At 34.2% G+C, this 24,000-nt stretch overlaps 1 protein-coding gene across 1 annotated transcript in view; it reads right to left on the bottom strand.

The window, feature by feature from the left end:
• LOC115219497 (receptor-type tyrosine-protein phosphatase T) overlaps positions 1 to 23,796 on the bottom strand; it is a 102,720-nt gene extending 78,924 nt beyond the window's left edge. Inside the window, exons 1-10 of the mRNA XM_036509409.1 lie at positions 23,780 to 23,796; positions 22,822 to 22,832; positions 22,447 to 22,581; positions 19,581 to 19,709; positions 19,212 to 19,346; positions 11,609 to 11,734; positions 11,229 to 11,366; positions 6,137 to 6,265; positions 5,768 to 5,902; positions 3,314 to 3,442 (exon numbers count right to left, since the gene is read on the bottom strand). Coding sequence (XP_036365302.1) covers positions 3,314 to 3,442; positions 5,768 to 5,902; positions 6,137 to 6,265; positions 11,229 to 11,366; positions 11,609 to 11,734; positions 19,212 to 19,346; positions 19,581 to 19,709; positions 22,447 to 22,581; positions 22,822 to 22,832; positions 23,780 to 23,796 — 1,084 coding nt within the window. The remainder of the gene's footprint in view (positions 1 to 3,313; positions 3,443 to 5,767; positions 5,903 to 6,136; positions 6,266 to 11,228; positions 11,367 to 11,608; positions 11,735 to 19,211; positions 19,347 to 19,580; positions 19,710 to 22,446; positions 22,582 to 22,821; positions 22,833 to 23,779) is intronic.
• Between the last annotated feature and the right edge of the window lie 204 nt (positions 23,797 to 24,000).

Below are 24,000 nucleotides of genomic sequence, written 5' to 3'. Positions count from 1 at the left end.
GTTAGATGAAAATCATCGTAACAGCAACAGCAAAGATAGCTTGAGGGACGCATTTCAAGCTCCTTAGGCATCGTCAGTAGCATGTACTCACAGCCAACCAACTAATTTTCGTGGCGGTAGGTGATAAATGATTGTCTCCTCTACTGTAAGAAATTTAGTAAATCGAAGGAAAAAATTTGAGGGCACAGTAGACCTTTATGCTTCCGGCTGCTATTCGTGTTATTTTCTTTGAAATGTTTAACGCAATTATTACCACTGATAGGTTGCTTTTAAATTTAGTGAATTTATAAGGTAACACGATGGCAGAAACGTTACCACGCCAGTCAAAATGCTTAGCGCTATTTCGCCCGTCTTTATGTTCTTAGTTCAAATCCGCTGAGGAAGACTTTGCCTTTCATCCTTTCGGGGTCGAGAACGTAATTACCAGTTAATTACTGGAGCCAATAGAATTGATTTAATCCTTTTCTCAAAATTGCTGGATTTGTAACCATATTTAAAAGCAATATAAGCGACTTTACTAAACATATTAGTAAAATGAGCAAAGGAAGTCAGGGTTCTACAATGCTGAAAAAGAAATAAATTTAATAACATAATATATTTCACGTACTGAAGTACATCATCAGAAGTAAATATTCTAGGAATGTTTATTAATATACCGACCATATTAACTGTTACAAGGATGTAGAAGGATTGGCAAAAGTAGAAGTGACCAACCGGGAAGAGTTCGAATACTTCACGTCGAACCGGCCTCTCAGTACATGAACTGGCTACATTCATGACAGATGAAGTGATACTGCTAGCCGGATTACCGGAACGATGAAGTTCCATGTGATCCTAAGAATAAACTGGTATCCGATAATCTTAGAAGGAATTAGGTGTGTGGAAGTGGAGGAGGAAAGACGGCGAAAGGAAATAATTCATCGCAAATAGAATATGCGGGACATTCAGAAATCCACAAACGTCCTAGATTTATAAAAAAGATGGTGAATTCTTTCCTTAATGAGAATGTTCTATTACTTAGTGCCAAATACAAGATTATAAGGTAATTAAAATATCTGTGGAAATATTCACCCCAAAATTATGACTTCATCCGAAAGATATGAAAACAGTTGCTATTGTTTTAATACAAACACTGATTTCTGATACATATATATATGTGTGTGTGTGTGTGTGTGTGTGTGTGTGTGTGTGTGTGTGTGTGTGTGTGTGTGTGTGTGTGTGTGTGTGTGTGTGTGTGTGTGTGTGTGTGTGTGTGCGTATGTGTGTGTGTGTATGTGTGTGTGTATAATAAAGTCATAAATATACTTTGATAAAATCTATTTATCAATTGGAAATTCTTATTTAATGACTATTTCTCCGCAAGTTTTAAACATTTATGTTTAGTATATTATATAATATTTTATAGTAATTAATAAGTTACTTATATCTATGCGTTGATATATATATATATATATATTATATATATATATATATATATATATATATATTATATATATATATATATATATATATGTATATATATATATATACATATATATATACATTCTTAAAATCAATGTAGATGTTAAGCCAAATCTTCAGGTTAAAAATATTCTAGCCTAAAATCTCCTCGACATAAGTGCTATGAAATTATAGGTCTTAAATCTAACGGAAAGAAGCGCGTGGGTGTAATCGGTTAGCACACTTATCGCGAATATATGAGGTGTTGGTCCGATTCCTATGCGTATGAAAAGCCAACTTATTCCATCGAGGGCTTATATGCCCCAATATTAGAATATTTTACTTTTTATATAGCCAACGTGATCGCTTTTAAGATTATGATAATAATTATTATTTATAATATATGTATATACACACATGAATGGGTGTTGAAAAGTTCATGGTTTTCAGTAAAAGCAGATAGAGAATATGTTAATTATGATTTTATTCAATATATACCATTCTCAGATTCAAACACTTATTGCAGCTCTCATTCTTAGAGGTACAGATCGCATCCCTCCCCCACTAATTTTCAATCTTTATGGATGCCAAATATACAAAAACCGACGCCGAGATACGCGAATGTTGCAAAGAAGAGCATGACAATGCTACAACAGAAACCATTTCAAAGTAAAATCAAATTATAAATTAGATAATATCACATTGATATGTTATGAAGAGAATTGTGTGCAGCGCAACCAATACACGACGAGATTTAGCAGAACTAAACTGAGTGAAAATAAGATCAAAAATGAAGCTGAGAAGCGTAGGATATAAAGCTGCGATGGATGGGGGATTGAATACTGACATATCAGAAATTACTTCTGACTAGAAACTACCAAACATCTTTAATGAGGCAGAGTAAAAACGATAACTTTAGTATAAGTAGAGGCTGTAAGAAAAAAGAATCAATAACTGACACTACTTTCCACGTGCATTCTTAGTGAAAACAGGCTAATGTTGCTTAGAAAATATAACTGGGGAATCTTATGAGCTGGCCATTTGGCATTTCGGTGAGATGTTCTTAGAAAGATGTAGCGTAACTGAGAACTACATTAAATGCCTCACATTACACATTCATTCCTAATAAATCTGGTATTTATTGTCTTCATGATATATCAAACCCCTTATATATCGAAGAATCAAAGAATCAATTAGAGAAATAAGTTATCTATGACACTACTAAATTCTCATTATATACACCTGTTAATTTCAGGTTCACATAATTTGTGGTCTTCATTCTTTTCCTCTTGATGGTAACATTGTAAATAAGACATTTATACAGTCGTTATCACAGGCCACCTATCAATTCACTCGGGTTGTATATTACCTCCAATCCAGCTCGTTTAACTTAATATTATATTACAAAACGTGTTTTGTGGTATCATGTCCCACTTTAATTAAAAGTTAAGGATTGATCCATGATTGAATATTTAGAAAATATATTCAGCTTTATATCAGTGCATATCAAATTTCTATTAATAAAATCCATCTGATAAAGTTTTGTCCATCGCATTGTTGATAAAGTGGCATGTTTCCATATAATCTGTAGCAAACTGAGCTACTTAACACACTGAAAATATCAACGAAGACAAAATACATAAGATGGCTTCACTTCCGTACTCTTAATATGATGACTATATTCATTTTCTGCATTAGAAATATAATGAGGTATCAAAACATACATCTTTACTCAATATAAGGAAATTTGAAATAACTCTTTATTAAAACTCAAGTAGTTTTATTGTAAAAAAGGAAGGTAAATACGCTGATTTAATAATATTAAAAAAACAAAAACAATAATTCATGCGTAATAAAATGTATTGAAAATAACCTTTTTGGCAGTTGAATCCGTGGTATCCTTCATCACATGTACCTGGACAGAAGCCGTTAATGTTGTTACACTTTTCAGAACAACGACATAACACATTGCATCCAAGACCAAATCTATCATTGGAACACTCTGAAATCGAAGTGGTTACAGACGAATTGCTATAAGGATAATTTTATAGTCTTATATAGACGGTAAGATCTGCCACAACGAAGTAAAGTTATTCTTGTCCATCAATTTCATTTCATCTTAAGATAAAGAAATATAATCTATCTCGTATGAAAAATGGACAAATAAATTATTTAGATGGAAATAAATATTTTCCAGATACTTGGATTAAACTCATTTTGTTAACTATATTCAGTGAAATGTAAAATGTATAATAAATACAGAAGCATGGTTACAACAACATTCGTATGAAACGAATGACACAGCAAAACAACGTAGGAGGGTGGGCCGAACGATTCATTGGTTAACTATGAAGGAATGAGGCTAGAGCTAAGAAATGCTGTATGAATGAATTTCAGCAGATTTTATTAATATTTGCATTGTAAACTGACATTTGATTGTTCAAAGAAGACTTCAAATGTAAATAGCTGCAACTTCTCTACAACATTGCAAAAGTGGGCAGTTGAATTTAGCGGGTGAGGGTGTAAGTCTTGATGTTAACGCAAGGTCTGGAGGTCCTGAAACTGCCATGAGCCAGGAAAACAATGTTCGTGATCACTCTATAGAGATAGTGAGAAGCGTGTGACAAACGCCAAATAGTGAATTCTGTTAGCATACCCCATGAAAGCGATGAGCATATGCTGAACAATAATCTTGGCATGACCAAGTAGGTGTCACATCGATGGGTTTCACATCTGATACCTGATCAAAAACACAAAAGGCAGATCACATCAGGGGAAAATCCGACATTGTTTGAGGTAGATCCAACCGGTTTCTTTGAACGTTTCCACATCCAGGATGAGTGTTAGATTCATCACTTTGGGACAGAGACCAAGAGACACTCCTTCCGGTGAAACATCCTTCCTCAACAACTTCTAAGAAGGCCAGGTCCGTTTAATCTGTAGCGGAGATGATAGTCAGAGTTTTGGGGGACATAAAAGGAATTGTGTTTATTGAGTATCTTCAAAAGGGCCACACCACTAATCGAGAGTACTATGCCAACTTACTGAGGCAGTTGCGAAAGGATATCAACACCAAATGTCTAGGAAAACTAATGAAAGTGGCTTTGCTTCGTCAGTTCAATTCTCCAGCATAGAAGTCCTTGATTTTAATGGCTGCTGTGTGTGACTGTGTCTTTGAACTGGTTGATCACTTACCCTACTTTCCTGATTTGGTCCCACCTGACAAATGTCTGTTTCCCAACATGAAAAAACACTTGGCTGGGAACTAGGATCGCAATGGCGATGATGTCATACCCGCTGGCGATATTTTTTAACAACGGGTTGAAAGCTTCTTCAGCAATGGGATCCAAGCACTGCAACTCCGATTAAAGAATGTTTGGAATACAAGGGGGACTGTTTTGAAAAATAAGCCTCATTGATGTTATTCCATGTGACTATCTTGGTCAGCTTATGAACTCGTCCAGCACGAATATTGTATGCATCAAAGCCATACACCTTCGTGTAGATCAGTCACTTTTTGGTTTTCCTCTGATTAATAAACGCTGATATCTAAAGATAACTAGTCATTTTAGAGTAATAATGCCATGAGTGAAATACAAATCAGTCTAGGATGTTGATATTGCAGCACATGTAAATCCTCCTAAATAATACAAGAGATGTATGATTGTGATACAATCTATCACAATCATAAACTAATATGTAAAAGGTGTGCAATATTGACAGATACGAACTACCTCTTCAATTAGAATAATTATCGAAGGAGTAATTCATATCTAAAATTGTTTGACTTATGTTACTATGCACGCATATTAAACTGAGGATATCATATATATATATATATATATATATATGTATAAAATTAATATGATGTTTGGGAGTTGTCATCTTTCAGTATAACTTAGAAAGTAGTTAATGAATGAATGCTTAGAGAATATATTCCTTTATAGACAGTGTTGATTTCATTTCCGTTTGTACAAATATAAAGATTTACTAAAATACAGGAACGCAAATATAACTCCACACACACAGACCCGTACACATACTCACATATACACGTACCTATACACGCACGCGTATACATAAACACACTCGCACACATACACGCACGCGCACACAGAGATATATACATAGTCATTACGAGTCAAATATTTCCTGATTTCTTTACGAAGATTTTTGTGAATGAATGCTTGAAAAGCATAATTGTTATAAACCGGTGAAGTCCTCATTTCCACTTGCACATTATTGAAATAACAGGAAATATTTAGAAAGAGACGAATCCACAGGTTGAGACATATTTTAAAAAATATAATGTAGACTTAAATTATACCTTGTTGACAATTGTCACCTTCATATCCAGCAGCACACCCATCTGGACATGTCCCATTTCGTCTGTCGCAGGTTTTGTTGTCAACGCAGTGACATATAGCTTTACAATTTACACCAAATTTATCTCCTTCACATTCTGAAAATATTGGTATAAACAAATTATATTAGATATCATTTACTGAATATAATAAAAGGTATGTCTATAATACTTTTCTACTTCAGAAATATAATTAAGATATCGTATGCCTGTAAACAAACATTTGTTTCGCTTAACGTAATATGTTATCATAAACAAGATTGAACAGGTAGAGACATTAAATGAAATATAAAAACTAATTTAATAATTTTGGAATAAAGTATAGAAAATTACCTTCTTGACAGCTGGATCCGCTGTATCCTGCATCACAATCACCTGGACATGATCCATTTACGTGGTTACATGGTCGGAAACAATGGCAATGCTCTTTGCAACTATGACCAAAGCTACCACTGGAACATTCTGAAATAAAGTATTGTTAGAAACGAATCCGGAGTATTCCGCCTATACATATATTATATATATATTATATATGTGTGTGGTGTGTGTGTGTGTGGTGTGTGTGTGTGTGTATGTATATACAAGCAATTATGTTCCTACGTGAATTTGCATGTGCAGAAATGCAGATCCACACACATGCACACGTTAAGTCACTGAAATACATTTATTCACAGATGTTTGGATACCAATCCATCCATGCATACATACATACTTACTTTTATATGTACACAAGTAAACAGCACGCATGTATATATATATATACGCAGGAGTGGCTGTGTGGTAAGTAGCTTGTTTACCAACCACATGGTTCTGGGTTCAGTCCCACTGCGTGGCACCCTGGGCAAGTGTCTTCCACTATAGCCTCGGGCCGACAAAAGCCTTGTGAGTGAATTTGGTAGACGGAAACTGAAAGAAGCCCGTCGTATATATGTGTATATATATATATGTGTGTGTGTGTTTGTGTGTCTGTGTTTGTCCCCCTAGCATTGCTTGACAACCGATGCTGGTGTGTTTATGTCCCCGTCACTTAGCGGTTCGGCAAAACAGACCGATAGAATAAGTACTGGGCTTACAAAGAATAAGTCCCGGGGTCGAGTTGCTCGATTAAAGGCGGTGCTCCAGCATGGCCGCAGTCAAATGACTGAAACAAGTAAAAGAGTAAAAGAGTAAAAGAGTAACAATGATAAATCTCAGAGCGAGTTATAAACAGTAGCGGTAACACATCGTGACGCATATTTGCCATTTGAATATGGCTAACCCCTAAGGGTGGATGCTACTGTAGTTTGTAGCCCCAGGAAGATACCTCCTCCAGCTGGCTATAGACACATATATTCAAATGGCAAATATGCGTCACGATGTGTTACCGCTACTGTTTATATATCATATCACTTAGATCATTAGCGCTTTCTCCCATTCTAGAGGTTTCACACACACACACACACACACACACACCACACACCACACACACACACACACCACACACACACACGAACACACACACACACAGACATACTCACACACACACATACACACATACACACATGCACCCACACCCATTCGCACAATCTTTCTCCCTCTATCAATCTTCCTCCTTTCTCTCTCTTTCTTCCTATATATATATGCACATACATATAGACATAAATATACATAAACCCCACTAGAATGGGAGAAAGCGCTAATGATCTAAGTGATATGATATATATAAAAAATGTAATATATAAATATATATCTATAAATATAAACCATCCGATCTTCTGATTACCTCATTTCTTCTAATATATAATACCTGTACATCATCTCCAAACCTTCCATTTTATATATATATATATATATAACGGGAAGCTTTATGAAAATAAACAAAAGACGAAGGCAGGTGGAAAACAAACGAACAATTGTATTAGTATGGCGCTCAGGAAATATAAATAAAACAAGTCTTTAACGTTTCGAGCCTACGCTCTTCAACAGAAAGATACACAGAGAGAGAAAAACACAGAAAGAAGGAGAGAAAAAAAATGCGTGCAGTAGCTAACGAATCAACATGGCGATCTGATTTCGGCCAGAGGTCAAAGATCAAACATGAGACGCGAGAGCGAAATAAGGGGAGATAATAGGGTTGATAAATGGGTTGAGGGACCAGCTAAAAGTGCGTGGGAGGGGTCTGGATGTGTGTATGTATAGGGTTGGTGTATGTATTAGTATGTATAAGGGTGTGTGTGTGTGTGTGTGTGTGTGTGTGTGTATGAGAGAGTATTAGTGCGTAAGATTGGTCTGGACGTGCGTATGTATGGGGTTGGTGTATGTATTAGTATGTATTAGTATGTATTAGTACGTATTGGTATGTATAGGTGTGTGTGTGTGTGTGAGAGAGAGTATAAGTGCGTATGCGGGGTCTGGACGTGTGTATGTATAGGGTTGGTGTAAGTATTAGTATGTACTAGTATGTATTAGTACGTATTAGTATGTATTAGTTGGTGTGTGTATTAGTATGGCACATCATATGTGATGTGATGTGTAAAGTCATGTGGTGTAGTGAGGAGAAGAGGGGGAGGGGGAGAAGAGGGGGGGAGAAGAGGGGGAGAGAAGGGGAGGGGAAGAAGAGGGGGAGGAGAAGGGGGAAGAGGAGAGGATGGGGAGAAGGAAGGGGAGGAGGGGGATGAAGGAGGAAAGAGGGAGAGGGGGAGAGAGGGAGTGAGGGAGCAGAGGGAAGGGGAAGAGGGAGGGAGAAAGAGGGAAGAAGGGAAGGGGAGTAGGGGTGAAAGGATGAAGGACTGAAGAAGTAGGGGTCGGGGGAGAAAGGATAGGTGAGGAGGGGGGAGAGGGGGTTAGATGAGGAGGGGGAGGGGGTTAGATGAGGAGGGGGGAGAGTTGAGACCAAATGGCGTATAAGAGCGAAGAGAGAAGATTAATTCCTGTTCACGGCGCAAACGGAATCCGGATGGCCTCTGTGTAAGGACAAACCGAACACAGATAGGTGTTGCAAGGAGTGACCGGTGGAGCGGAAATGGCGTGAGACCGGTGTGTCGTTCGCAAGGTGGATGTCACGAAGGTGTTCCGCGAACCGGTCAGCCAAGCGGCGTCCCGTTTGTCCGATGTACAAGGAATTGCAGAGAGAGCAAGAGATGCAATAGATAATATTGCTGGAGGTGCAGGTGAAGGAGTGGATGATGGGATAGGGTCGATGGTGGGTGCTAGTGAGGCGGGTGGTGTTGGAGAGGTAAGGGCAAGTGCGGCAACGTGGGCGGGAGCAGGGGAACGAGCCGGGTTGGGAGGTAGGGTCAGGGAAGGAGCTATGGACCAAAAGGTCTCGAAGGTTGTGGGCTCGTTTGAAAGAGGGGAGGGGTCGGTTAGGGAAGAGGTGTGAAGTGGACGGGTCGGACTGGAGATGACGGAAAGCTCGAAGAATGGTGCGTTGGAGACGTAGGGTCGTGGGGTGGTAAGTGAGGGGAAAAGGGAGGCGGGAGACTACAGGGCGGGTTCGGGGAGAGAGAGAGCAGATACACGGTCCACGGACCGTGCTCTGGCAAGGGCGGTGTGGATAGTGGTGAGGGGGTATCCACGTAGGGTGAAGTGGTGAGCCATACGTTGAGACTGAGTCTCAAAGTCATGGTCGTCACTACATATATATATACATATATGTATAGATAGATAGATAGATTCTGTAAATTTCAATTGTATATATATGTACGTATGTATATAACATATGAAAGACGTATATTATATATATATATATATATATACACACATACATATGCAGATATATGTATGTGTGTGTATGTATATAAGTACGAACATGTGTCTGTGTGTTTTGTACTACAACCACATATACACTAATCCCCCGTTTTAAAATTTCATTTTAATTAGGAACGTAATATACATATATATATATATATATATATATATATATATATATATATATATATATATATATATATATATATATATATATATATATAATATATATATATATATGATATATATATATATATATATATATACATATATATATACATATGTATATATCGTTGTATTTAGGAATTCCCATTTTGCCACTTTAGCCAATAAAAACACACGCATTATATATTTGGTATTACTATGCTTCAGCGTAAAAACATTTGGCTGGGAACTAGGATCGCAATGGCGATGATGTCATATCCGCTGTCCATATTTTTAACAACGGGTTGAAAGCTTCTTCAGCAATGGGATCCAAGCACTGCAACTCCGATTGAAGAAATGTATGGAATGCAGGGGGGACTGTTTTGAAAAATAAGCCTCATTGATGTTATTCCATTTGAGTATCTTGGTCAACTTATGAACTCGTCCAGCACGAATATTGTATGCATCAAAGCCATACAGCCTTTGTGTAGATCAGTCATTTTTTGGCTTTCCTCTGATTAATAAACGCTGATATCTAAAGATAACTAGTCATTTTAGAGTAATAATGCCATGAGTGAAATACAAATCAGTCTAGGATGTTGATATTGCAGCATATGTACCGTATAATGAGATGTACCGTATAATATGAAAATAATTTCAGTTAACTATCAGCATTTTCCAACCTCTAACAATGGTTATGTATTGTTGGTGGGATTTACAAAAATGTAATATTTAGGTTATTTATGACATTAGTCTACGATGTAGATATTAATTAATATGCTATATAATAAAAGAAAAACACAATTGTTGATAATTTGCTATATATACCATCTTGTTACAAAACATGTGTTTAGGTAACGGTTCTACATTTGGTTTCTGCTTTTATTCCCAGTCTAGCATAATCTCTAACATAAATTCCAGTTTCATATTTAAAGTATTATTAATATACATAAATATAGTTGTGAGATATAACAAAACAGTGAATTATGTAGTTAAAACTGTAATGTATAATATGACCATACCCTGCTTTTACTGGCGAAATATATTTATATCATTCCACAGGCACATATTCTGGGAATGAGTAAGGCATGAATAGTATGGCATCACATTTGTCTTTCGTATAAATGTCACACAATCTATCACAATCATAAACCAATATGTGAAAGGTGTGCAATATTGACAGATACGAACTACCTCTTCAATTAGAATAATTATCGAAGGAGTAATTCATATTTAAAATTGTTTGATTCATGTTACTATGCACGCATATTAAACTAAGGTCATCAAAATATGGGACATACATATATATATATATATATATATATATTTAAAATTAATATGATGTTTGGGAGTGCTATCTTTCAGTATAACTTAGAAAGTAGTTAATGAATGAATGCTTAGAGAATATATTCTTTTATAGACAATGTTGATTTCATTTTCGTTTGTACAAACATAAAGATTTACTAAAATACTATGGATAATCTAAGAAACGAACAGATGTATTAATTGAGATATGCATTTTATTAAAAGAAAATATAGACTTAAATTATACCTTGCAGACAACTGACACCATCATATCCAGCAGAACATCCATCTGAACAGCTTCCATTTTGTTTGTTGCAGTTTTTGTTGTCAACACAATGACATACACCACTACAATTGGCACCAAATTTACCCTCTCTGCACACTGAACACATTAATATAAAATATTACATTAGATATCATTAGCTAAAAGTAATAAAGCGCTTGTCTCTAATAGTTTCTAACTTTAGAATTCTAATTATATCAACAGCATATATTTCATTGCATATCGGAGTTATGATAACATTATAGTTGTCTCTTATGATATGTAAGAAAGTTATCTACGCCTAAAAAGATTAAATGAAATATAGAGAAATTAATACTATTAGGATAAAATGTATTGAAATTAACCTTGGCAGTTGAATCCGGTGTACCCTGGGTCACATTCACCTGGACACGATCCATTGATGTGGTTACATGGTTTGGAACAATGACAAGACTTTTTGCACTGAGGACCAAATGTAAACCTAGAACAGACTAGTGTAATAGTGGCTACATGTGAATTTCTTGCAGAATAAATTGAAGATAATATTATGTACGTTGTTAACTGAAATCATGAAGAAATACAATGAGATTGGTGTGTCGAACACACACATGTTCTGCCAATATAACTTCTGCAACTGTTATGTAACGTCAGTGATGTTATTAATTCATTCAATACTTTTGTGTCCATCAAAAGATGTAAACAAATACACACATCTAGATACCGTACTGTCATGAATAGATTGACAATAATACTCATATTCTATCATTTTGCGACGTCATTAATAAGACAACTAATATTACAAGAAAATCTCCTTCAATGTCATAAAATCCATTTACCTAGCTTTTAATAATTCACACGCCTCAATAATAGAATGTGTCTATTTTCAAAATGGTCGTATTGATCCATCGGACAAAGAGTATATATTATAAGCAACACAATGGAATGTTAAATACTCACAAATTACTGATAATTCGCCATAAGTACAAACATTGTAACAATTTCTGTTTATATAACATAAGTATCCTTTTATATGCGGTTTGTGAGAAGTAACAAGACAAATGAAACAAGGGGCTTGATTTAACTGAGAGTATTAGGAGAATTTCACATTAAAATGGTAACTGATGAAGAATGCCAAAGATACCCAAACACTAAATGAAAGTGTATATGCACGTGTATGTATGTATGCGTGTATGTATGCATCCATATACGTATACACAAATGTACGTAGGCTCGACTAAACCCTTCAATGTGTGCCACAGCATGGCCGCGTAACGGAAACAAAAATGGTGAAAGATGAGGATATGCATATATGCATGTATGTATATATTTATGTATATATGCATGTATGTATGTATATATATCTCTCTCTATCTATCTATTATCTTTCTATACCTATGCACGCGCGTATGTGTGTGTGTGTATTTATGCACACGTTATCTGGGTTTAGAAAGACATCTAGTAAATCGTTTTTCTACAATGGAACTCGAAGTAAAAAATAATATAAAAACAGTCCGTAAATAGCGAGGCAAGAAATTAAAAAAACACATTATTAAAAAACGAATTATTAAATAAACACCAGGACATCAACAGAAAATCCGAATATCTAAGAATAGAATGGTTCAACCGAAAGTTAAGTGTCTGCAATCCGCCGTGTGTTTCGTAGGAAGAAATTGAATATTCGACTGGCACACTCTGCAGCCTTCCTGAGGAGGTTCCTGAATAAACAAGTGCAGTGGAAAAAAAACAAAAACGTATATACATTGCTCAATTACCCGATCAATGATGGGAAGATGTTTTGAGGCTACTATAGATACATTTTCCTTCCAACTATACATGCATATATACATTTTCCATCCAAAGGACAGAAGTTCCCATCTGGAGAAAAGAATCAAGTACAGAGCCAAGGTGCAGATAGACAGCTCAAACGAATATAGAACTTGTACAGGGGCTTCTGAAAATTCTTTCAAAATCCGATTTTATTCTCATAGAAATTCTTTCAGATGCCCCGAAAATAGGACAAAGACCAGCCTAGCAAAATATGTCTGGGAATTAAAAGAAAACGAAACCCGACTTTCAACATGACATGGAGAATTTTAAATAGAGTTTCACCTTACAGCTCGCTGCGCATGAAAGACCCATCGAATGTGATTTATGCCTGCTGGAAAAATATTATATTTTATTCCAGGACAACAAATCTTTAAATCAAAGACGCGAACACTTGAAATCCTGCAGACACGCAACTAAATTTAAAATGTCAACTAGCAGTATACCATATGGTTAGTGTATATATTTTTTGAATCTTGGACTAGTTTTTAATCACACTGTTGAATTTGTTGCTTATAATACATGATTTATTTCGCATCCCAAAGATATTGTATATATTTCGACATATTTCTTAAGAAAAACCTTCGACTGTTGTATGCATATATTATTTCCTTGTTTAAGATTCTACTTATATTTTATTTTATTTCATTTTATTGTATTTTATAAACCCACTTTAATCGTTTAATTTATAGATAATTCGATATAGGGTGTTATATTTTGCATGTCTTTTATCCGAATTTTATTATTATACACTCGGCATTTAAAAAAAATGTGCTGTTTGTATATATAGGTAGGGACCTAGACATGTTTTATGTGGATATTTGTATTGTTGGCATGCATATGTATTCTTATCTATGCCTCTATATATGTGTGTAAGTAAACTTGTATGTTTATACTTGTGCACATACACATAAGGATGTATATGCATGCATGTATTCACTTATATTTGTGTGGATGTGTATTTACGTGCATATTTCCATATATTTATATATGTAATCTTATATGTGTATTTATATGCTAATATACACTTTTGTATATATATGAATACGTAATTTTATTTTGTGTACGTTCGTTATACATATTCAGCCACCTATCTTTCTTTCTTTCTTTTCTGTGCTATATTTCTGCTGCTTTCAAATAAAGTATATTACTCTACCTCTGGTATTTGAGTACTCTTTTATACATCCTTGTTTCACATTTATGTGCTTACTCCGGTATATATATATATATATATATATATATATATATATATGAACTTGTATAATATAATTTTAAGTACAGAAACTATAATTCTTGATGAATAACTAGTTTCGTTGAACTGTATTCATTAAGATCTCATATTATATATAATCACATAATTTAGTTTTTCTGGATTATCACAAATGTCCGATGAATTTTCGTGTTACATTCTGAGTAACAGTTGCTGAAGTCTTTTTTAAATTAGCACCCCTTAGTCAGAGGATCCTATGGGTCTTCCGTTGTCTCCAGCTAGATACCACCACCCACCCCATTTCCCCAACCCACCCCTGCCGTCCTTTAAACGCACCCGTAACCTACGCGATCTACTAATCCGTAGCACCTTCCCCGCTTCCCTCCCAGCCCCACCCAGATGCTTTCCTTACTATAGATCCCGCTGCTACACTTGCCCTTTCATCAGCAACACCACCTCCCTCACTGGATTCAAACACCAAACCCTCCACATTAGAAACTCCTCTTGCACCTCTTCAAGCCTTATCTATTGCATTAGAGATAATCTCTGCAATAAACTATACGTTGGTCAGACGGACTGCTGCCTGGCCGACCGGTTCACGGAACATCTACGAGATGTTCGGCTACGCACGAACATTCCCGTCGCCCGTCATTTCCGTTTGGCCAACCACTTCACCTCTTATATCTCCATTTTTGGCCTCGCCTTGCACCACAGATCCACACTCTCGACTCCGCCTGGAACAGCGTTACATTTTCAGTCAACAAACATAAACTCCCTTCGTACTCAGCATAACCCCCTCCTCTTAACAACTGCCTCTAAACCTTTTTATTTTATTTTATTTCATTATCTCTCATAACCATTTACTTTTTTGCACTGTTACCTATTTTACGATTTTTTATTGTTTTTTATCGTTTTTTCCGTCGAATTAAAAAAATTTATTGTATTATTCTTTATAATTTTTAAAATTTCTATTTCATTAATTTAATTTTGTTTAAATTTTAATTTTTTTACTTTTTATTCATTACTTTTTATTTTTTATCTTATATCTGTTATTTTTGAATTTTTTATTAATTTTTTAATTTTTTCATCTTGTAACCTTCTCCATTTTTGCCCCTTTTTTATCGACCTTCTTTATCATATTTTATTTTATTTCTATATACACGCACACTTACATTCACACACGTACATATGCACACACATGCACACACATACATGCAGGTACACACACATACACACAGACACACACATGCACTTACACACGCACACATGCGCATACACGCACACACCCACGCACGCATACACGAACGCAAATATAACTCCACACACACAACTCCATGCACATACTCACATATACACACAACCATACACACGTATACATAAACACACATACGCACACATACACGCACGTGCACAGACACGACTGCACATGTACTACACATATACATCATACACACACAATACGCACATACAAGCACACAAACAATACACACATATACACATAAACACACGCACACACACACGCGCAGAAGTACACACATACCTAACACACACAACCCCAAGCACACACATACACAAACGTGCATACACACATACACGCACACACGTACACACACAACATATACATACGCACACACACACACGCACACACACACATGCACAGGCACACACATACAAACACACGCACATACATATACACACACACAACCCAACGTCCACACTCACACACATATACACATGCACACACACATATACACACGAACATACACATACGCACATACACATATGTGCACACGAACGCACACACCATATGCATACACCACACACAAGACACACACAGCATATACATAGACACACACACAGCATATACATAGACGCACACATACATACACATGCACACAATACTTCAAACTGCCTCCCAAACACATTTCTACTGACCATTCCTCTACGCACATGTGAAGAGACATAACTCCACAAAGGACCACCACTCCTGTTACCATGCTGCTGAATGTTTCCAACTTTAAGAGACAAAGTTCACTCACACATCCACATATAAACATCCAAGACCACACAAACTCCACACACACACGCATACACACACATACCATTACACCCACACCCACACGCAGACTAGCGCACACGCACATACTAAAACATACAGAGTCATACCTCCTTCTCTTACACTCTCCTGTCTTCGAACTGTTTCCCGTATTTTCAAAATGTGAATCGTTGGCGATTTTTTCTTCCATCTATTGGACTTTCCAGTCTCCTGTTTCTTAAGAAGAGCTTCGCTCGAAACGTAGAACCACTTTTCTTTCCTTCCCTTGAGCATCTGCTAATACTTTGCATGTATCACTCCTTGCGTTGTTGTTTTTTTCTTTCTTGTGTTTGATCTTCGTGGTTTTGGATTTAATATATATAAATACATACATACATATATATATATATATATATATATATATATATATATATATATATATATATATTATATACACATGTATTGGGTCATTCCATAAATAATGCGGTGTTTTTCAATCGCATGAACTAAAAGTTGAAATAGGATGGGATAAATTACCTGCATCAACCTGCTATGAAGCAGATAGTAATGTTCCCTCTTCCTTATTCTTAGTGCAAGTTTGTTTTATTATGAGTTCAACAAAGGCAACAAAGAAACGGAAAATGCGAGGGATATTAATGCAGTGTATGGGGATTGGACAATAAGTGTAAGCCAGTTTCAACTGTGGTTCCAGAAATTCCGAGCCGGAAACAACAACCTAGAAGACGAGCCACATCTTGGAAGATCTGTAGAGCTCGAGAAAGATGTCTTGCAAATTCTGGCGGAACAAAATCCCATCGTAACTGTTGAGGAACTAGTACAGCAGCTTGGTTTTGGTCATTCAAGATGGAAAAGTATTGTAGAAAAATTTAGATTAAAAAAGTACTTTATTTATCTTAAGTTTAAAAAAAAATGAAGGTTAAAAAACTGCATTATTTATGGGATAACCGAATGTATATATATTTTCTTTTACTCTCTTACTGTTTTCAGTCAGGGGTTAGGGCCGTACTGAAGCACAGACTTTCACAAGTTTTGGGTCTCCCTTCGGTATTATGCTTGACGAGTTGGACGGAACTGCAGCGCTTGATGTTTCCCAGTGGAGAGAAGACACCCGAGAATTGTTTATTTAGTACTTCCCTTATCCTCTTTGAGTCTGCAGTTAACAAATCGACTTCAGATTGTTGACCTATCTTGTAGTGCACTGTGGCAGATTCTTTCAATAGTTGGTTTTGAACAATACCTCCTCAATTCTGTCGTGTGGTCTGAGAAAATTGTCGACGTTATCTTCACGTTATACATTAGAGCTACAGTTTTGGTAAAACAGAATTCTAACCTCCCTCTCTATTCCTTCCTCTGTACATATATATATATATATATATATATATATATATATATATATATATGTATGTATATATATATATATATATATATATATGTATATATATATATGTATAATATATATATATATAATATATATATATATATATATATAATATATATATATATATATATATATATATATAATATATATATATATAGAATAAAACTTTGTATATAAAGAGCGTGAAATTCACGAATTGACGAACACGGAAAACAGACTGTCATTCAGAGCATTCATTCTTCAGTCAGAAACCGATTCATCATGGCAAATTTCGATATATATATATATATATATATATATATGAGTAAATATGTGAAGTATTATCACTGTTAGAAACAGTAATAATGAGGTGGCTAGCAAGACTTCTACATAAACAGTTATAATATTTGAAGAAAAGAAGGGTAAAAATACCGCTTGCAAAAAATGAAAGTGAAAGCTTAAGAAAACCCACCAATTCTGCGATAAATACACACACGAGCAATTTAATGAACATTTTAAAAAATAGGCCTGCCTTCAGGAGGGAAATTGAAGGTAGTTTTATTACATATTCCAACATCAATTGATTTCATGCTGTGCATGATAAAACATGCCCGGCAACCCTCATTTGAAGGCAGTATTAACATCTATTTCTAAAATATTTAAAGTATTTAAAATATTTTTCTAAAATATTCATTACGTCAATTCGTGAGCGTTTCTAACTTTTGGGCAATGAAATGTTACCGAAGTATTTATCACGAATATAGTAGTTACATTACTACCACCCTTTATCACTATACACCTGTGATAAGTTGTAAGCATGGAAATAGTGGCATTTATTCTGTTCCTAACATTTTTAATAAGTCCATTGTTGCCAGGTCATAGTTTCAGATTGTTTCTATATTACGTGTTTTGCACATTTCTTGCGTTATCATATCAATACATTAATGCGTGTACCTCTACGGACACAGGAAAACTAGTGATTTATTAATTACTGTCTTCCTGTTTCAGTAGAACTAAATATGTTTAAATATGCTATGGCTACTGAATACCTGCAACAAATGACGCTGAAAAAATAATAATCTAGATTTAAACAATTTAACGTTTCGTCTGATTTTTATCACAACACATGAATGTGAGATGTCATCACGTGACGAACGCCGCAGTTTTGTGACTTTGTGCAGTATATCCACGTACATTAAGTAAGAATTATATATATATATATATATATATATATATATATATATGGGTGTGTGTGTGTGTGTATGTCTCCGAATGATTATGTAACACACAGACACGCACGCGCGCGCATACAGATATATACATAGTCATTACGAGTCAAATATTTCCTGCTTTCTTTACGAAGATTTTTGTGAATGAACGCTTGAAAAGCATAATTGTTATAAACCCGTGTAGTCCTCATTTCCACTCGCACGTTATTAACATAACAGGATATATTTAGAAAGAAACGAATCCACAGGCTGAGACATATTTTTAAAAATATAATATAGACTTAAATTATACCTTGTTGACAATTGTCACCTTCATATCCAGCAGCACACCCATCTGGACATGTCCCATTTCGTCTGTCGCAGGTTTTGTTGTCAACACAGTGACATATATATTTACAATTTACACCAAATTTATCTCCTTCACATTCTGAAAATATTGGTATAAACAAATTATATTAGATATCATTTACTGAATATAATAAAAGGTATGTCTATAATACTTTTCTACTTCAGAAATATAATTAAGATATCGTATGCCTGTAAACAAACATTTGTTTCGCTTAACGTAATATGTTATCATAAACAAGATTGAACAGGTAGAGACATTAAATGAAATATAAAAACTAATTTAATAATTTTGGAATAAAGTATAGAAAATTACCTTCTTGACAGCTGGATCCGCTGTATCCTGCATCACAATCACCTGGACATGATCCATTTACGTGGTTACATGGTAGGGAACAATGACAATGCTCTTTGCAACTATCACCAAAGCTACCACTGGAACATTCTGAAATAAAGTATTGTTAGAAACGAATCCGGAGTATTCCGCCTATACATATATATATATATATATATATATATATATATATATATATATATATATATATATATATATAATATATATATATACATAGTGTTTTCCCTTCTCTGGATCTTTCCTTTTCCTATGTTCCTGACAAAGAGCTCCGCTCGAAACGTAAAACCCTCCTTCTTCCCTTCCTCCTGAGTATCAAATAATACAATATTTGTTCCACGTCCTTGCGTTTGTGTTTTCTCTTTGTACTTTCATGTTTGGATTAACTTTATATATATATTATATATATATATATATGCATATATATATATATATTATATATATATATATATATATATATATATATATGTATATATATATATATATATATATATATATATATACATATATATATATATATATACATACATGTATGCATATATATATATATGCATACATTTATGCATATATATATGTATGTATATATATATATATGTATATATATATATATATATATATATATATAATATATATATATATATATATATATATTATATATACAAGCAATTATGCCCCTACGTGAATTTGCGTGTGCAGGAAGGCAGGTACACACACACATGAACACGTAAAGTCACTGAAATACATCTATTCACAGATGTATGGATACCTATCCATGCATACATACATATTCACTTTTATATGTACACAAGTAAACAGCATACACGTATATATATACATATATATGTATATATATATATGTATATATATGTATGTATATGTAGATATCTATATGTGTGTGTGTGTTTGTGTGTCTGTGACTGTGTGTGTATGTGTGTGTGAACACGCATGGCTCAGTGGTTAAGGATTGCGAGGTCATGCGTTCGATCTCCAGACGTGGCGTTGCGTTGTCTTCTAGAGCAAAACACTTCATTCCACGTTGCTCTGCGATCATTTCGTCACCTGGCATGGGGCACCCGTTGCCCCAGTGCAAATAATGTCGATTTCATTTGATCACTGCAAACAAATCATCTGCGTCGCTGTTTGCTAAGACATTGTCTAACGACGGTTTAGTCCATTATATATATATAAATATACATGTGTGTGTGTGTGTGTGTATGTGTGCATGTATATATATATATAATATATATATATATATAATATATATGTATGTCAATATATATGCATGTATATATATAATATATATATATATATATGTGTGTGTGTGTGTGTCTGTGTGTGCGTATCTGTGTGTGTGTATGTATGTATGTATGTATGTATGCTATGTCAGGTCACTTTCGAGTGCTACTGGTAAGATATAACCCAGTACAACCTGTTGCAATGCAAGCCACATCTGAACTTTCTGCATATATTTAGATGTACTCGTGTTAATCATCGTGAAAACAATAAGAGATAAAGTAATCAATGAATACATTTACCTTTCTGTGTGTGTGTGTGTGATTGTAGATAGTCTCTTGAACTCTTACAAACAGCATCTATTTTACAGTTTTAAGATAAGAAAAGATTTTTGCATAATGTAGTATTTGATATAGAAAAGAGCGAGATACTTCTGTCTGGAATATCTTGGTTCATTGCTTGTAAGCTTTTCTGGGCTGACTTACACTTTCTCTCTCTATCTATCCCTCTGTCTCTCTTTTATTTCCCCCTCTCCGCTCACTGTAATGAACATTTTAAAAAGTAGGCCTGCCTTCAGGAGCGAAATTGAAGGTAGTTTTAATACATATTCCAACATCAATTGATTTCATGCTGTGCATGATAACACATGCTCGGCAATCCTCAGTATTAACATCTATTTCTAAAATATTTAAAGTAATTAACATATTTTTCTAAAATATTCATACGTCAACTCGTGAACGTTTCTAACTTTTGGGCAATGAAATGTTACCGAAGTATTTATCACGAATATAGTAGTTACATTACTACCACCCTTTATCACTATATACCTGTGATAAGTAGTAAGCATGGAAATAGTGGCATTTATTCTGTTCCTGACATTTTTAATAAGTCTATTGTTGCCAGGTCATAGTTCAGATTGTTTCTATATTACGTGTTTTGCACATTACTTGCGTTATCGTATCAATACATTAATGCGTGTACCTCTACGGACACAGGAAAACTAGTGATTTATTAATTACTGTCTTCCTGTTTCAGTAGAACTAAATTTGTTTACATATTCCATGGCTACTGAATACCTGCAACAAATGACGCTGAAAAAAAAATCTAGATTTAAACAATTTAACGTTTCGTCTGATTTTTATCACAACACATGAATGTGAGATGTGATCACGTGACGAACGCCGCAGTTTTGTGACTTTGTGCAGTATATCCACGTACATTAAGTAAGAATTATATATATATATATATATATATATATATATATATATATATATATATATATATATATATATATATATATATATATATATATATATATATATGGGTGTGTGTGTGTGTATGTCTCCGAATGATTATGTAACACACAGACACGCACGCGCACACTTACAGGTATATACATAGTTATTACGAGTCAAATATTTCCTGATTTCTTTACGAAGATTTTTGTGAATGAATGCTTGAAAAGCATAATTGTTATAAACCCGTGTAGTCCTCATTTCCACTCGCACATTATTAAAATACCAGGAAATATTTAGAAAGAGACGAATTCACAGGCTGAGACGTATTTTTAAAAATATAATGTAGACTTAAATTATACCTTGTTGACAATTATCACCGTCATATCCAGCAGCACACCCATCTGGACATGTCCCATTTCGTCTGTCGCACTTTTTGTTGTCAACACAGTGACATATATCTTTACAATTTACACCAAATTTATCTCCTTTACATTCTGAAAATATTGGTATAAACAAATTATATTAGATATCATTTACTGAATATAATAAAATGTATGTCTATAATACGTTTCTACTTAAGAAATATAATTAAGATATTGCATGCCTGTAAACAAACATTAAAAATTGTTTCGCTTGACGTAATATGTTCTCATAAACAAGATTGAACAGGTAGAGACATTAAATGAAATATAAAACATAATTTAATAATTTTGGAATGAAGTATAGAAAATTACCTTCTTGACATCTGGGGCCGTTTCTGGGCTGACTTACACTTTCTCTCTCTATCTCTCTGTGTCTCTTTTATTTTTCTCTCTCCCATCACTCTCCATTCCTGCAGCCGTCAGCAATCATGGAACTAGAACTCTAAACCAATATCTGACGATTCAGCACTAGTGATGTCAGCAAGTTCTCGGAAGACAAGACCCCCTCAATTAAATGGGGTATAATATGGAATCTCTAAATAGGACAACTAATATTATGGAACTCTTCAAGAATTGTAAGGAACAGTCTATAATTAGCTTGTTACAATAAATGTACAACGTCTGCAATTAGCTTGTCAAAAGAAATAAGACAATTTAAGTAGTTTCCTTTTTAAAAAATATAGAGTATTAGGATAATACTTGGATTAAACGTAACAATGAAGAAATAACGTCAGAGATATCCAGATACTAAATTAAAGTCTATAAGCCTCTCCAATGCCCCAAACAGCATATATAACATAAATTTTGTTTTAGAATTCTCGCGTAAACTGGTTTTGCAAATGGAGTCAGTATGGAAACATGTTTAACTTATAATTAAAGATGAGTTAAAGTATTTTCCTTGTCTTCTTCTTTTCATTGTATATATATATATATATATATATATATATATAATATATATATATATATATATATATATATATATATATATATACATACATATATATATATATACATATATATATATGTATATATATATATATATATATATAATATATATAATATATATAATATATATATATGTATATATATATATATATATATAATATATATATATATATTATATATATATATATATACAATGAAAAGAAGAAGACATATATGTATATATATATATACATATATATATATATATATAAATTGTTTTTTGTATCGTCTTCTAACTGTTTTACGTTCTTGTCCCAGTTTGTATTTTTCTACATAATATATATACTGCGGCGTCCGTACCATCGTTGGCCTTATATATATATATATATATATATATATATATATAATATATATATATAATATATATATATGTAAGTGGAGAAAGACTGTATTTATGGTTATTAATGGGATTCACCACAATTATTTAATAGACACCATGAAGCATTCTCTTCATGCAAACATAAGTTCTATTCTACATTTAGGTTCTTCCACAGGTCCAAATGCAAG

Source organism: Octopus sinensis, linkage group LG14, assembly GCF_006345805.1.
Source record: "Octopus sinensis linkage group LG14, ASM634580v1, whole genome shotgun sequence".
NCBI classification, from domain to species: domain Eukaryota; kingdom Metazoa; phylum Mollusca; class Cephalopoda; order Octopoda; family Octopodidae; genus Octopus; species Octopus sinensis.
Note: the sequence above shows the minus strand (reverse complement) of the source record. Positions and strands in the feature narration are given on the sequence as shown.